Source organism: Odontesthes bonariensis, chromosome 5 (genome assembly GCF_027942865.1).
Source record: "Odontesthes bonariensis isolate fOdoBon6 chromosome 5, fOdoBon6.hap1, whole genome shotgun sequence".
NCBI lineage: Eukaryota > Metazoa > Chordata > Actinopteri > Atheriniformes > Atherinopsidae > Odontesthes > Odontesthes bonariensis.
Window position 1 is genome coordinate 33,490,567 of NC_134510.1, and position 17,535 is coordinate 33,508,101.

General features: G+C 40.9%; 3 protein-coding genes across 6 annotated transcripts in view; 1 reads left to right on the forward strand and 2 right to left on the reverse strand.

Annotated features, from left to right (window-relative positions):
* scap (SREBF chaperone) overlaps window positions 1-10,432 on the reverse strand; it is a 32,454-nt gene extending 22,022 nt beyond the window's left edge. The window contains exons 1-6 of one of the 4 annotated variants that reach the window (XM_075466189.1): window positions 10,249-10,432; window positions 5,470-5,670; window positions 3,514-3,634; window positions 3,004-3,161; window positions 2,267-2,487; window positions 1,409-1,514 (exon numbers count right to left, since the gene is read on the reverse strand). In XM_075466189.1, the coding sequence (XP_075322304.1) occupies window positions 1,409-1,514; window positions 2,267-2,487; window positions 3,004-3,161; window positions 3,514-3,634; window positions 5,470-5,591 (728 nt within the window). In that variant the 5' untranslated portion in view covers window positions 5,592-5,670; window positions 10,249-10,432. The other 3 variants (XM_075466188.1, XM_075466187.1, XM_075466190.1) reach the window with 3 other exon arrangements.
* The window catches only part of LOC142380376 (fucolectin-like), a 173,546-nt gene that overhangs the window by 24,379 nt on the left and 131,632 nt on the right, over window positions 1-17,535 (forward strand). The gene's annotated exons all lie outside the window — the stretch shown is intronic.
* On the reverse strand, window positions 10,513-14,969 carry elp6 (elongator acetyltransferase complex subunit 6). The gene is made up of 7 exons (XM_075466812.1): window positions 14,709-14,969; window positions 14,453-14,531; window positions 14,306-14,376; window positions 12,814-12,938; window positions 12,480-12,687; window positions 12,207-12,368; window positions 10,513-11,081 (listed from the first exon to the last, which is right to left on the reverse strand). The coding sequence occupies exons 1-7, from the start codon at window positions 14,760-14,762 to the stop codon at window positions 10,956-10,958; spliced, it is 825 nt and encodes a 274-aa protein (XP_075322927.1). The 5' UTR covers window positions 14,763-14,969; the 3' UTR covers window positions 10,513-10,955.

A 17,535-nucleotide genomic window follows, 5' to 3' on the forward strand; every position in this document is an offset into this window, starting at 1 on the left:
GCTAACTAACTAGCTATAGGATGAGAAAGAAATGTTCAGAATAGAAACTGCTTTGAGACTGGTCCTGCTGGGAAAGTTTCTCGAGGAGAATTCTCATCAATGAAGCCCTTTCTGTTGCAAAAGCGAAACACTGTAATAGGCAAACCTACTTTTGTACAGAGAGCAACTTAGTCTCTAAATGCCCTTCATCATTCAGAGCAGTGCAACATGTGACACGGCATGTGTAAGCAGCAGAATGGCAAACAGAACACATGTTGTTTTCATTTTCTTTTAGAAAGATTTTTTGCTCCGTTTCCTTTAATACTAACACATTTGCAGATCCAGCAGATTTTTTCCACATCAGCAGCAGACATGCAAGTTAGTTTAGCAAATGCCTCATCTGCCATCTCTGTCCAGTTATCGTATCAAACCTGCCGAATACACACGCATGGTGTGGGCAAGGTTCAGTGGACATCAGCCACATTTTATCTTAGAAAATAAAACAGAAACTGTCAGACTCACGAGGCACCCAGACTAAAGGCCATCAAGAGAACTTGCAAATATATACAGTACTCCATTTCCTGGCAGCAAAAAAAACCCAAAACAAACCTAACTTTTGCAGGATAAACTGGACTTAAGATCACTGATGATGAGAGTTTTAGTCGAGCCACATTAGAGCCCACAGTTGACCAGCAACGTAACACGTTGTGAAGACTACATGTTTCACATTTAACAACTAAATTGCATAATCACAATTATCTGAGATGATCATGATTCAATTCAATTCATTTTTATTTATATAGCGCCAAATACAACAAATGTCATCTCAAGGCACTTAGATAGTAAGTCCAATTCAAGCCAATTGGAATTCAATTAATTAATAATAATCATAATTCATAAAATATTGATTGCATAGTCATCATAATTCTCTTGATTCACTTTTTGAAATGTCATATTGTTTCCCACCATTTAATAAAAGATATAGTTGACACTCCTTGGACAACCATCCTCTGGGACATGTCATATCTGCCTCGTACTGTTTTTGCTTATAAGGCCTTAAAAGTAAACAGATAAAACTTTTAGGTGGATTATTAAATTATTACTAAGTTTATAGTATAGTGGGCTACAAATGAAGAGACAACTGAATCATTAATCACATCTAATTGTATGTCAAATAATGGTCTGCTACAATTTCATTATCACAAGAGCCCTGCTAAAGTCCATGTGCACTGGCACATATCAGTCTATAAATATCTGCTTGATGAAGTGCTGCTTCACAACTTATAAGTTAAAGGGCTGTAAAGGGGAAAATTAACAGTAGGTGACATACTGAGACCATTTCATGATTTAATTACCATCCACATGACACAAAGGAACGCTTATATGAAACTGCATTTTTATGTCCTCTTCTGTTTTGCATGCAGCTCACCTTGCATCATAGCTGGAGAGCACAACAGTGATGGTATATGTCACCACCCTCTTCCTGTTGTAGTGACTGACGCCTGTGTACTTCCCTGGAACGCCAAACAGGAGGTCTGAAACAAAAACACACACGATAAATCGTGATTTTCATGACACAAATCTCCAGAATTAGCCAGAATCTGCATTGGTTTGTGCTTAAAAATCAAATATCAGTGGGAATATCATCCTCTAATGAGAGGATTACATTTAGGATTGAATTACAACGTTTCTGCTGACCGACCTCAGTGTAATTCCCACTGAGCAGTGTTGTGGAGTTTTGGGCCCTCTACTTTTGAAGAGCAGCTGGGATACATTTCCAAAGTGGTTTAAATGGCAGCACAATGTGAACATCACTCTCTGTCCTGACTTTATCTGGCCACCAAGCTGTTCCTGACTTTGGTTCAAGTATAAGCTTCCCACTACTAAATCACTTGAGCTGGAAGAGGAGGCACAATGTTGAGCTGGCTTTGGGCGGCCAGAAAGGATGACTTGGTTCACTGTGTCAGTGGGTAAAGTTTTTAAAGAATTTGTTAAATTCCCAAGGAATGAAACTGCTCGTTCTCCGTCCATATGAAAGCCTCTTAGTTTGCTTATATGACTAATCCCTGCTCACTGCCTCCCAACACTTATTCACGCTGAATGATGATGAAGAAGAAGATTGTTCCAAAGAAGGTGAGTATAATGGACTTTAATAAAATGTAATAAAACTATCAGAATTTAAATGCTAAAAGAAACAAATTCCTGGATCAAATCCTTTAATATATGAGATCCTTGGATTATTCGTATCACCATCATCACCATCATCATCAGTCCCTCTGATCTTTACCTCGCAGTGTCGCCGAGGTGTGCAGTCCTTTCGGTTCATGTTTCTGGATGGTCTTGAGGAGGTCGGGGTCCGACTCGAACAGCTCCCGTTGGTTCTGCCAGTAGTTGCCAGGGGAGACGAGCAGGCAGCCGTGCTCTGGTAGCACCGACTGCATCCGCCGTAACCCTGGAAACAGGTCTGTTACCTGGAGACACAGCGCCTCGAGACTGCGAATGCCGGAGCTGACAAGACAAGAGACACGGAGAAGAAAAGAAGGGAGGAGGTTGTGAGAAAAGAATGAGAAAACATTCCTGCCATCTGAAAAGGAGATAAGATTGATCTACTGTATCAATTTGCTATGATAGCTTGACGTGGCGAGTGTTTCAAGAAGGCCTAAAGCACTACACCTTAAAAGGAAAACAAGATCCTGCTCTATAAATCATTCATGCTTTTCAGTACAGTCAAACAGAGAAATTAAACACAGCACAAATCATAAAGTTTTAGTTTAAAAGTGAGCCGTAACTCTGTTGTAAACTTCAAATGGAAGTTCACATTTTTTCTTTCATAACTCAAGGTCATGGACACTGATGTAAAACGCAGGTTAAAGTTCACATTTTTACTCCTACCCACTGCAAACATGATGTGAGACAAAGGCCAATGTATCGTTACAGGAGAAAAAACAACATGCATCAAAACAGTGTTTTCAAGATCTAATTTCTTCTGCCGCCGGTCATCTACGAGCGTGGATGCGTTCTTACCTGTCAGAGTAGACATGGTTGCGAATCTCCTCCAGAAGGCTGAAGACCTGACCCAGTGGCGACCGGAACATGTCCACCGGCACCAGGCTGCTGTCCCATGGAGACACCGCCGTCTTCACCAACACCTGCTGGATGTAGGCAACCGGAGGACCCCGGTACTACCGCCGACAAAGGGGGAAGCACAACCGTGTAAGTGGCACATTCAGACACACAAGAACTGAACAAACACACTCCATCAGCCTCAGTAGAAGGTAACTGTAAACTGTTTTCTGGATCTGAACTCAGATGATGAAAGTCAAAGACTTAAAGTTCACCTCTTGCTTTATTGTTCATGAGTGTGCTGCTTCAACTTTACAGCTTCTCTTTTTTCTTTTGTTTATTTAAAGTCGATTTAGGGGTGCAAACAGAGTTAGTTTAGTTAGCAGCAGACAAGAACATAGACAAAAGCAAAGGTCAGAAACTGTAAAGAGACAAAGATGAATGCATTTTCTGCTGCCTCTCCTCTCCTACCCAGTCAGGCCGTTCTCCCAGGTCTCCCTGAGGCTCATGGGAAGGGACGCTGTAGTCTCGCACCCCTGTGGTGAACTCCACAGGACCCGTCCCAGGCAGGGGAAGCCTCAATAACGGATAGCTGGGAGAGACAAAGCAGTTAATGGAGAAAATATCCGACCCGATGTGTTGTCAACAATTCAAAGAACAACTACATTCTTTAAACCTAAGAATGAATCAAACAGCAAACCAGTTTATATGACTACTGCCACATGAATGCCTTAATGAACAGAGGTGGACAACTACAAAGAATGGGAAAGGTGGGCGCTTCCTGCTTTGTGTTGCGACACTTGTTGAGATTACGAAACCAGCCCCTCTGGCTTTTCTTGCTAGATTTAGTCATACGTGCTGCCTTGAGGCTTCCTTCATCTTTTTCATAGAAAAAGGGTTTGTCCCTGTGAAACAAGCTCCCTCTCAACATCAGCCAACCGACTTGTCTGTCTGTGTGTCAGCGTGTTAACCCTGTAGTGACAGGGTTCGGTAAATGTCAATAAAGCTAAGCTTACAGTAGTTCTAGGAGAGATGAATGGGTCATGAGACAAAGAGAGGCACATTTGTAGGCCTGAAAAATCAGCACGTACAGAAATAAGCTGTTGAGTTTTTCAACTTTTCCTGTTTGTGATCACACACACCTCATAGTAAAAGAAGAAAATTTGGGTTATACGTTTGAAATCTATCATTTTTCTCTCACAACATTGGTTTGGAAAGATTTAAAAGAGGTCGGAGAAATCTCAGGACCCAACAAAATGTTTGCTGAGTCATTGGTATTGATTAGACTCGTTTGCCCGTGCAAACAGTGAATGGATAATTTGTTTCCTTGAACAAGCATTACTTCTCTTTTAAACATGTGCTTGTGAGTTGGATGGAAACCTCTCCCCTCTCTTTTTCCTCGATCCCTACCTCCCCTTCCCTCGATGTTTTACCCTGCCCCCTCCACTCTCCTAGGTCACTGTACCTCCACAAAAGCTTCTTTTGTGTGGAGCCAGCCCCCCTCCTGACAGGCAGATGGAGGGACAGGCATCCCATTCTCACAGGGCCACTTTCTCACAGCCCTCTGCCCCCGTCCTGCCTTTAACAGCCCCGTCATCGAGCTTTTTCTCTGTCACTTCCCCCTGGGTGGTGGTCAGTCGTCCATTTGGCAAGAACCCCTGCTGCAAGGTACAGCGAGGACAGCATGCAGCGAGTGCGTGTGCGTGTGTGTGTGTGTGTTTTAGATTGGTGAGATTGTTTTACAACGCCTTCACCGCTGAGGCCCAGGCGAGTCTCTGACCTATGTCCTCTGTTTGCACCAGTGATTAAGCAAGAGAAGATACTGTATGTGCACGTGCTCATTGAGTGTTTGTGTCGTGGTGTCAGCAGGGAGTTGTTATGTGTGTGCAGATGGCCTTCTCAAAAGAGCCGAGTCAGATACGAGTCTCGTTCTGTACGATTCAGTCTGCATGACGATACACCTTTGCTCGCATGCTTAAATGAAGGTTGCATTAAATCAAAGTCATTTAAAGAGATTTAAAAAATATTTGAAATCTCTATGGTAGTTACAACAGATTACAAGGTAAAGGTTTTGATAGAAAATTACACGTTAGCAGCATTTTTTAAGTCCAGGTTGAAGACACACCTATTTTCAGCTGCGTTTGAATAAAGCTCCAAATCTGAAGCTTGAGTTTCAAAACTTAATCACATTTTAACTACTGATTTTATCTGATTTTATCTATTGTTCTTATTTCTTTCTTTTTTGTTTAAAATTTAAATCGTGCTTTTTATTTCTTCTGTTTTAATGTATCTGTAAAGCACTTTGAATCGCCTTGTTGTTGAATTGTGCTGTACAAATAAACTTGCCTTGCCTTATACTTTCCAGTGACGGTCTAAATGAGTACATGAAACTTTCAGCACAGAAACACAACATTGCAGAGTGCCTACCAGCAGGTGAGGATGCTGGCAGAGGTGAAGAGGATAATGGGAACTGGGTAGGATGCACACAGCAGCCCGTGGCGGTAGAAGGCTGCCGAGATCTTTTCTCTCAGCTGCTCGCGCAGCGTCATCCTGGTGGGCGTGGTCAACTCCCGGCCATTAGAAAGCAGTGGGCGGCCGAGGACAGTGCGCCGCGGGGCATCCAAGGACCTGAGAGTGCCAGTGAATGTGCAGATTAACAACAAATCATTTAAAAAACCTCCCAGAATCACGATCAAGAGACAATCACAATGTATATCGAGTTTTTAAAGCATGACAGTATTAAAAGCGTGCAACACAAAACTGTAACTGGAGATTTCCTTAAACGAGTTTAACTTCTACAGACAAACAAACATGTCAGCTCCGTCCCGAAGGCCAGATAAGTTGATATAGCACACATGCTGCTGACTAAACACGCATGGAGTTTTTCTTTCAGAGCAACTCCTACTGTGGTCACATGCTGGACAGCACTTCAACACACGACTCATTCAGCAGCCAAAAAGGTGTGGGCACATTCCCCACTGAAGAGAACATCCAACTCAACCGATCACACCTGGGGGAAAAACAAACTCTACATTCCCTTTTCTCAGAAGCCTGTGTGTGAATTTCCAAGTAGGTTGGAAAGCACACATGGCCAAATAAGACGGCGTAAGTATAAGAGGTTTGGTACCGAGTGGTAGATTAAATACATAAAGGCATACATACTCAAACTAGTACTGAACTGTGTTGAAACAAGTCGTAGCTTTGCATGAAATTCATTTGCTAATTTATAGTTAACAAAAAATGTATAGAAACCAGCCTCTTTTGATTTAGCAAGAAGAAACACTGCTGAACAACGTTTCCTCGTCACTCTGAATATATCAGCCGGTCTGCAGCCACAGCAGGCAAATTATACCCAATATGATGCTAACGATGCTGCTCGAAGCAACTACCAAATCACAGGAATGTATAGTTTATTCATTTCAATATTTTATTGACAAATCGCTTTATTAAGTAGATTATAATATTATTTTCTCATAGCCAACAGGGAAGTGTTCTTTGGGACAGTTTAATCCAACCAAAATGTGCTCAAAATCCAAAGATTTCAGGCGTAAAGTATGATGAAGTCAATGTTGGTCATAGACTTTTATTTTGCTTCTTTATGTAAATTAACAGGCCGACAACTCAATTAGTAAATGGCCACAAATGTTAAAATCATTAACCTGGACAACAGACTGCATCTTCAGTACAATATGAAACACTGCAAGTCACTGACTTTGAATCCATTCGTATCACATGTTATTTCTTCAAACCAGATATGTCTCACTAGCATCGCTCGGTGCTAAACATCCCACTGAACACTGATATTTCAACTTAAACTAAAACACTGTGTGAAATCTTTTCCTTGAGGGCAGTTCTCATCACTTCAAAGCGATCCAACCATTTTCCTTCCCCATATCAACTCAATCTCCCGCTGAATCTCAGCTCTTCTCTCTGTTTACTCAGGTTCAGCGCTGCCTTCAGTGTTTGTAGTTACACAACACTCTTTTACAAAATTCAACCGACTTTCCCACACACAAACAGAGCTGCAGCTGAAATTGTACAGTATCCAATTGTGCTGATTCTCACCAATTCTCCCCGATGTCAGTAAGCAGCACCATTTATCTTTTTAGTCACAACGCAACATCAGCCAGTGTATCACTGAGAAGCCTTGAACAGCTCGTAGACCGTACCTGTTAAAAGGAGACCAGTTTATCTCTCTGGATCGCGCCTGTTTACACCCCCTGAAAGCAGCAGCGCTGTTTTTTTTTAGCTTGATCTGTGCCTTGTGGTTGACATAGTGCTCCCGTCTTGACTCAGTATGCGACTGCTTGGCTTGTCCCCCCGGGAGCAATGGAAACATTCCCTGGGAGGAACTTTCCCCAGGAGTTTCTTTATCTGTTGTTATAAATACTCTATACAGTAAACAAAGCAAAGTCCCAGCAAGCTTGCACAATAGTTTCTGCACAGGTCAAAAGAGGCTTTTTGAAGTAAAGCCTTCCTACTCTTTGTTTGTGAAGGAGTGTCGTCTCTGAGCCAGGTTCTGGTCCTGCTCGCTGCCTTGCCAGGCATTCATTGAAAACTCTCAATGAATGCATCCATGTCTCGGCTGTCAGTCCAGTTCCTTAAGTGTTGCAGCGTTACGTGGGTGCAGCTGTAAGGCCCGATTTGGCAATGACTCAGCAGCATCTCCGTCAGTGAACTAATCCGGGATTGAGCTGATCGGAAACTCAACAAGCAGGGCACAGGCCCCGTGGCCACCTCCCATCGCTTCCCTCCTCCTCTGGTCACAGCCTACACTCTATCATGCCAGTCACAGGAAGCCAAGACATTCACATCTTAAAAGCATGGCACGGCTGAGGGAGGCTTTACAAGACAAGCCTCACAACCAGAGTGGAAAATGATCACCAGCCAACAGCCGAGTGCTGGTAAGCAGCAGCCTCAAGATGGTGAGTTGTGTTCTCCTCAGCTGCTTTGGCAGGTGATCAGTGATTGTTTGGAAATTATAGTCCCGTACCATTTGATGGGGGTGCCATGACTGGGCGCATTGCAAATTACATTTATGTTAAAACCCAGCAATCCTCAAATAAATGTTCAAAAGAATCGCATACAACATGTCGCAGTCTAATAACATCACGCTTTAGTGTTCATGTGCTCAGTAAATAATAACTAACAATCTCACTGTTCCCACGTGAGAAGCCGTCACACTCGCTTCCAAACAGAAACACAGACATGACAGACTTTCACAGTCTTTCCCACAGCAAGAGTAAATTCAGTTAGGAAGATCCTTGTGGGTCTTTGTTGGTTAATCAGATGGCTTGCAGATTAAGTTAGATTCCCAAAGCCACATGCTTACGACAAACCTGTAAGAAAATGGTGTACCGACTTTTTGGAAGAACTTTAACAACCCTCTTTTCAAACCAACACATCGCTAGACTTAGAAATAGCTTTCACTGGAATGGGAGATTCTGAAAAAGCAAAGACAATGAGCTTACCTCTTTTCAGTACTTCCCAAACCAAGCAACTTGAAAGCCTCTTCAGGCTGTATAGATTCCAGTGGCATAATCAGCGACTTCATGTCTCATGCAGTGCACTCGCTGTACAGCATAAAGCAACATCCACCAGCATTCCAGAGACCTTTACGCTGCATTCATTCTCCGTAGCATAATTGCATGGAAATTCAGTGACATAGTTATATAATGTTGAAGCATGCGCCCCTGATCAGTGGAGACAATTAGTCCGGTCATAAATGCAGGGAGAAGCTCAATGTGAATGAGCGGCGGCTCAGTCGTTTACAAGCAGAGCTGATGACAGAAGAGGGAAAAGTTCTGTCAATCAGTAACCATGTTATAATAACTAATGATGCGTAACAGGCGGACTCTTTCTGTGCACGCACTTCTCTATGTATCACAACATTTTTAAAGGATGCAGAAAAAGAAAATGAGGGCACACTAAATGTTGTCCCTTTAATTATGTCTATAGACTACCATCAACACATTTGAAACAGAATATAGTTAAAGTTAAATCGCTTCAAATGTAATTTCACCGCCGTGCATTTCCAAACTTAAAGCATGTCACAGTTGACAAAATGGTGAAATAGCTTTCCCCAAGACAGTTAGTACATGGAGGGATAGCGGGCTGATGCAACCGTGTTGCAACATCACCTGCCAAGCTGGAACAGAGACTCCAGCAGACAGAGATGCCCATCAGCTCATTTCAGCCTTTAGTCAAACACTAATAATGGGAAATCTTAACTTGTCATCTTGCAAAGACTAGGCAGAACAAAGGAGGTCGGCCACTTTGAGCTTCTGCTTTGGAGGAAATTCTGTTTCCTTACTTTATTGAGCTAAAACATTTGTCACATCAACAGTTCACTTTGTAGCCCCTCATTAAAAAAAAAACAGCTTATGAACTTTGTCAACAATGTTTGACAGGAAAAGGTGAAGAGATTAATCAGCTAGCTCAGGTGTATTAAGGTCTAATTTGTTACCTGTTCTGTCATTCAACATTTCATCAGCAACAAGAGAAAGCAGATGGCCAAGCCTAAGTTTTAGTCCCAAGCAAACAAACTGCAGCTAATATTCACTGATATACAAATCAATTAGCTTGCTAACATGATCTGTGTGGTGTGTCTGGGCTGGTCGCGAGCATAAACTCTTAAACATGACAACTTTAAACACCAGATGTACACAACACATAGTTACTCCTGATAGTCATTAAAGCCACGCAAGAATGATGCTGCCTCCGAGTGTTTCAACTTCTTTCAGAACCAGTAGTCAATTAGTGATAGCAAGGAGCTAAAGGCTAACATTGCTAGCAAACGGCTGGCTACATTAGCTTTCCATTTAACAAACGTCTCTTACAGTATGAATTTTACTTCTAAAGTTTATAGTGAGAAACAAGTGTGGGGTCTGTATGGCCAAAACCCCAATTACCCAAACTGTTAATGGTAATCTAAAAGTAAGTACAGTGTTCTAGCAATTAGTCTTACAAAAGTGACGCTTGCTTTAGCTTCCATGAAGTTAGCACGATGTTAGTTTGTAATTAATGTGCATGTACATGTACATGTGTACCGTTACCAAACAAAACATATGTGTTTGCTACTTCGCTACAACAACGATTTGAAGCTATAATTATAAGGGGCTTGACCAAGCCAACAGCTCACATGCTCCCCAACAAGCTAACGAAGCTAATGCTATCGGATGATAGCTTTGCTGTTGACACACTTGCCTGGACAAAAAGTCAGGATCTCCCCAACGTTATTGTAAGTATAGTCCTCCTGGATAAACTGACGATAGACCGCCGCGTTAGTCCTTATTCTGGATCTCTGAGACTTATTGCTCGTAGCTGATGTTGTTATGCATGAGTATTACTGGTTGTCAAATCCCTGCGAGACCTCTCCACTTCGACCTCTGACCCCCGGCGTGTGGAGCGCAGGGACGGTGCGACCTCTAGTGGACATACACAATAACAGCATGCTCTTTTTGTTCGTTAATTTCGTCGATTTATTTTTATTTCTGTATAAAGTGTCATTACAGCTCTATAAAACAACACACGGTAGAAATAATCATCTTATTTATGAACCAGTATTATCTGCCTTATTATTTATTGGTCAGCTGAATAAATAACAGCAAGGTTTAAGTCCATTTGTTGTCACTTAACCTTGTGAAATGTACATTTCTGCAAGTTCTGTTAACGCGCACAAAAAATTGATTTATCCAAAGATAAAATACTGACAAAAGCATTTGTCTGTAGCCTTCCTGAAAACCACAAGGAACAGAGTCCCTCCTCCAGACAGTCTGGGCTTCATGACATTAGACACCAGCCATATGTAAAGCCTCCAGCTAACATCTTTAATGTGTTGTCATATTAAAATATAGCTGGAGCACATTGGCATACATAAAACAGACCAAATGAGGACGTTAAAAAAGCTGGAACTAGAGAACAGCACTGGATGTCCCACGGGCGAAGAAGGAGGCTCCTTTATCATGGACTTTGTACTGAAAGATTTGGTTCTGTGTGTGCTGCCCATCACCTCGTCTCCTTCTCCAACACACCTCCACCTGGAAAACAACAAATACTGTCACTGTTTGTCTCAGAGAGTCAAACTCCCTGTCAAATATGTACATATGATGATATGTGCATTGCTAAATCACAGATGCACTGCATTTTTCATTATGATCAGCTGGAAAACTATTTGAATAAGTCAATCAACAGAAAATAACTCTGAAACGGTGTGATTTTTTTAAGCCAAATTACTGAAAAATAAATTGGTTTCTCAAACTAGGATATCTGCTGGAGTTTGTATTACCACTGAAATGCCTGATCATCTTATTTTATAGCTCAACAAACATAATACATTTTGCCCATAGCATATATCTGTTTAAATATTTTATGAACTATCAGCAGAAATAAATTTTTAAGTGAGCACAACTAAAAAAAACGTGCGTTTCATAATGATTTATGCTAATCTATCGTTGCTTGGTAAGTGTTTCTGTCGCTGCAGCATTCTGCTACCAGAGCAGTTCCCATGGTGGTTCAGGGCTGCTATTTCAACCAGTTTTAACTTGGTTCAAGCTAAGAATTAGCTTTGTTTTCCACAGCCAGAGAGTCCCCGTAGAGAGAAGTCATTACGTCACTTTAAATGCCTCCTCCAAAACATGTTGGAACCTCCTTCTAGTGTATTCTGAATTTCTGAGGATCACAGTGCAGTTGATCTTCACAAAAACAACACAGAGTTACAGTGTTCCTCTCATTTCCCCTTTAAAGTGATCTCTTATTCTCACCACTCATGTTTATTCACACCGTTTTAAGCAGCATTGGTGTTTGTGAAAGTCAACTGGTATTCATGAACAGCGGTACTAACAGGACGGTATATACACAGCTTTGAGTGGGATCTATAAACGCCAGCTGATGATATTAAAACACCGACAATGTTGAAAACACTATTTAAAGATTCTGCTGCAAACAGAGATTTGTGAATGTCACTTTATGACAAACATATTAAAACACTGAACAGCAGCAAAGAGTTGGCACCAGTGTGCCAGTTTTTCTGCGAGAGCTTTGGCGGCCGAAAAAGTTTATTTTGTTTCAAGTGCTCCTGTTGTAAGCTGGTTCAAATGAGGAGTGCTTACACAGAACTAGATTGTTGGCAGTTAAAAAAATGTATGAAAGACTCAGCCTCCCACCTGTCCGTGTATGTCCCTGCAGTAGCCAGTCGGGAGGCCCTGAACGTGAAGACTGAGGCTGCATTGGTGGGTCAGGCCCTTCAACAACCACTCTAAACCTTCGTCGTCTCCAACAGTCTCCTCACCTTCCCCATCGCAGCGCAGCAGCATCACCATATTCCCCTGCCGTCACAGTCAAATCGATCCATTTTAAACTGCTTTCACAGTAACAACCTTATTGAGCAAATCAGTGTTCATCTGTGAGAAGGCAAGCAGCTGTTACTGATGCCAAACCTGCGGCTGAGAGCAGACTGTGGCTCTGCAGTAGTGGCTGAAGTCCAACACGGCTCCAGCGCTGACCCCCAAACTCAACAGCACACTCAGGTCGTCCACCAGCAGCACAGGCGGTCCCCACTCCTCTGCCCCCTCCTCCGCACCACCGGGGCCAATCACACTGGACCGAACAAACTCGTACAGACTCTGCAGTCCGACAGCCGGATCCCTGAGGATACAGGGCGGGAGTGAAGAAAGAGAGGAAATAAGCTGTCAGATAGCTAACATTATCCGTTGTGCACACACGTTAATGTAAACAATATAATGAGCGAGAGCAGTGACTGGTGGAGTGTACCTGAGGAAGCCCAAGGCTGGACTTTCTGTGTTGGATTCTTGGGGAATCAAAATAGACAGAGACTCCTTCAGTCCCTCCATGAACACCAGCTGACCTTTCTCCTTCGCTTGTGTTAAACTGACACCCTGAGAACACATATTTCACACACAGATGCACACAAATGTCAAACAACGCACAGAATTCAGCGTGCACACCTGTACTTAACCAACTGCAGTGTAAAGGCAACGCAAACGCTGCCACTTGTGTGGAAATTGTGAAAAATAGAGTTTTCGAATTGTTGAAAAGTGTTTTAAAGTAGATGAAAACAAGCGTTCTTTTTTAAATCTTAAACACAGAAAGAAAGAAAAAAGGATACTCATCCAGCTTCACTAAAATGAAAAAAACATTCTTCATCAATCAGGTTCAAATTTCCTTGTGAAGCAGTTTGCAGATCAGCTTTACAGGATGGAGCTTTGTCATGGACCCCCCCCCCCCCCCCCCCCCGCCTCATTTTCAGCATAAATTTTCAATCTGATTGAGATTTGGACTGTTTGTTGGCCATGTCATGAGGTTGATTGTCTGATAACGCTCCTCCCTCTGGGGTAAGATGTATCATCATCCTGGAAAATGACCAAACCTCAGTGTGCACCTGTGCATTTACTGCAGAGGTAATGGCTGCCATCTTCCCTGATCAATCTCATCTCATCAATGACTGTGGAAATGTGCTTGTTTTCTTCAGTCATCTCTCCATGTTTTTAAATTGGACCTGCACCAAACTAAAGGTCCGGCATCATCTCCTTGTCCAACAGTGATTCATCTCTGAATATCACTTCCATCCAACCATCCACAGAAGCCCGACTGCTTCTCTTCAGCTCACTACAGCCCTGTTTTCTGTTTAGCTGTCAGAGTTTAGGTTTGGCTTTTCTGGATGCAAATCCCATTTCCTTTGGGCAGTTTCGGTCACAAACATTGACTTCAATGTCTGTCCAACTGTTTTTTTTTTTTAAATGTTTTTTGATTGTGCATTTTGTGAGATTTCTGTCCCAACGCTTAGTCAACCTGTAGCTCTCCGTTTTACATCCAACATTTAAATGTTTCTGTGTGCGCTTTACAAAGCCAGAATGTTCAATAGTTTTGTCTCATATCCCCAGCAATATAAAACAAATGGAGACATTTTTAAATCCAGGTTAAAAACATTTCTGTTCTCATGTGTCTATGCATGAAATCTGCACGGTATCTTTTAACTTATCTAGACTGTTGCTTGTTTTTAAATTCATTTAAATGATTTTATTTGTTTCTCTTTATATTCTTTTATGTTATATTCTTTCTTGCACTCCCTGCTGCAATGCTTTTATTTTATGTGAAGCACTTTGAATTGTTTGTACATGAAATGTGCTATAGAAATAAATTTGATTTGATTTGATTTGATTTTTGATGGATGAACATCCTCCACCTGTGTTGTTTCCAGGTTTTTCAGGGGGTGTAGCAGGCAGACAGACAGACAGACACTCACCAGCCTCTGACTGACAGCACTGTAGTGGCTGAAGGACTGCACCAGACCCAGAAAACACACTTTGCATCGCGCTGAAGCAGAAAACAGAAACACCAGCTGTTAAATAAAGCTCTCTTATTCAAACTACTGACAGGCGTTACAGCTCACCTCGAAGGTAGAAAGAGAGAAAGTGGTGAATGAGGAAAGAGGCATCACTCCGTCTGTCAGACACCAGGATAAACTCTCCCTGTGGATTAACACCTTAATATGAATAATACATTCTCAAAAATAAGGATTTGCTGCCTGTATGCATGAATGAGCTGCAAACACACTACGAAGTGACGAAGTTAGCATGTAAGACAGGTGCATTATATGTTTTCAGTGTAGCTCAAACCTGCCATACAAGTTAAAAACGTTGAAGTACCTGTGTGAAGCTGTCCGGGGAGGTGTTCAGAATACTGTTTAGCTCTGTAAACATCGCTGCCCTCACAAGCTAAAGTCCTTACAAATAACACAACGCAAAAGGTTTGTGAGTGGTTCAATTAACGCCACAAAATATAACCAGTTAGCAGGAGAGAAACTAAAGACGTGTCTTGTAAATTCACAAGTTAAAAGAAAAAGTCAGAGAGCATAATTTACTAAAAGATTTGAAAGCGTTCCTCTCCGCTAGCTGAAGTCAGCGAGTGTGTCATCGAAGATGTTTTATCACAAGTTAGAGGGTTCACTCGAACAAAAAAGAAAATCCACCTTTGTTCCGTCAGCAAATTCCTATTTGCAGGACTGGATATTAATGCACGGAATAAAGTAAAATGTGTGGAAATAAGCAGCCCATAATTCCATTCAAACAAAAACTTTAATTAAATTATAGCTAAATAATTACTTTTGAATTATTGAGGCATTAATTTAACAGATTGTGGATAATTAGCTGTTCACTCCTCTATAGTTTCCAGTCTTGTTTATGATCACTGAGCTGGAATTTGTTTTTGTTTCTATGACAGAGATAATGTCATAGATAATTGTGCTCATAAACATTGTGCGGCAGCACCTGCATCATTGGATTTAAAATCAGCTTTCCACATGCCTTTAAAAAAACGCACACTCGTTTTTTCAGTCTAAGTGATCAATTTAATTATAAAAATAATAATTATGAATATCAAACATGTATTGCATTAGCACAACAAAAATCTTGAGTTGTTTATTTAAAAAAGTAATTTATTTGACTATTGAGTACATGTGCAATACTAGTCTCAGTCAGTAATCAATAACTGACAATACTTAATATTAATCACGCCAAACTTTACTTAATTCAACATAAATCATGGAATACAATAAATAATTGAGTAGCAGAAAAACATACACTTCGCTAGATGAAAAAAATTATCTGTTTTTATGGGTATTCATTTTGAAAAATATCACACTGTTACCAGAGAGCGACAGAGTGGTTGCATTAAAGTTTTTTTCTTTATAGACGATCTTGGTAGGCACATGGCTACTTCTTCTCTGTCTCTCTGTAGTTCAGTTTGCAGACAGCACCTCCTGCTGGTGCCGATGAGCAGCGCTATCGCTAAAGTAGTGGCTGGGACAGGTGACATTTTAAATAATAGAAACTGTGTCATTAGTGTCAGAACGAGTAAAAGTTACATTTCTTTTCAGCCGAGAGTTAGAGTTAAGGATATAAATAATTCGCATCATATAGATGACAAACTCAGAGGCAGACAATCCAGATTTACTTTATCCAAATCCAAATGTGTTGACGGTATAAAAGCAATTTGGCTGAGTTTCTGTTCTCAGTGGATGACAAAAGGTTACATTTAAATGATCTAATATTATGAAATGATCAAATTCTCAAATTATTTAAAAAATGGAAAATTAATGCAAATCTTTAATCACTTGACTACTTCTGAATCTTGCACCTTTATGACCATATGAATATCGTTCTTGCTGCACATCCTTATTGTTTTAAATAGAATTTGATCAATTTATCACAAAGGCTGAGATGGTTAAGCAGGAAAGTTCTTATGTTTGAAGAAATGCTAAAAAATACAGCATTACAGCTGAAGATGGTTTTAGCACTTCTGTTTTGAGATTTGAGAAAAATGTTTTCATAACATCAGTCATATCACACATAATTTTATCCCATTTTTATAGAAAATAAGAAAAAAAATAAGAATTATAAACCTTCTGTATTTGCACTGTAAGCAACACAGCATTTGTAGTAGCTCTAATTCAGATCAGTTTTAATCTACATTTTACCAATTCTCCTTAATTATCATAACGTGTAAACAAAGTGAGAAATTAGACACCAAAACTGAGACTAAAGTGTTTGTTTGTAAAAAAAAAAAAAGGAACACTTCCAACAGCTGTCAACAAAGTATCATAAGATTAAAACTGTACATGTACACAGACAGCAGTACTTTTTTTACACTGCTGAGTCAGACATGAACAAATTGAGAGCACCAATCATGTGACAAGAGATGCGTAAAGCACAACAATCCAATTAGCTTCATTTTACTCGTCATTTGGTAAAATATCTGCTTGCTCTGGTACGACTTTTGGGACAGAATCGTATGTTAAAATAAATGCCAGTTTCCACCCTCTCAAAGTCTCCTGCAGCTTTTTAGATCAGACTTTCTGCTGTAATATAAGATCATGAGTTACTACAAGTGTTTAAGTAAAACAGTAAGAAGCCCATCATAGTCTGAAACTATTAAGTGGAACAAAAGTTTTATATTTATTTTTGTTTATTCTGCTGACTAGTACCAGTCAAAAGTTTGGAAACATCTATTAATGCATACGTTTTTTGCATATTTTCTGTATTGTAGAACAACAATTATATAAAGGGAAACTCAAACGCCAAGTTTACACAGCCTACATGTGTTGGCTTTCAAGTCAACTGACCGTCCATTCATTCCCATAATGGGCCCGGTCATCTCTAAGTAAGTGAAGATGATGTGAAGAGAGGACCCAAATGCAGATGCCCACAGGAGGTTGAACGGAAACTGGATTTATTTGAAAACTTTAACAAAAAAACAAGCACGGCCGAGCCAGAAAACGCAAAAACCTAGACTGGTAAATCAGAAACCTAAGACCAGACGAACCTGACAATGGCCATCACCAAGAAAACCATGAGAGTGCAACAGCAAGGCACTGACAATTAGTGTGAGACACCAGAGAGCTTACATACTGAGGGGGAACTGATTAGTGACTGGCTGCAGCTGAGGATAGTAGACAGGTGACAGGCGTGGCAGTGG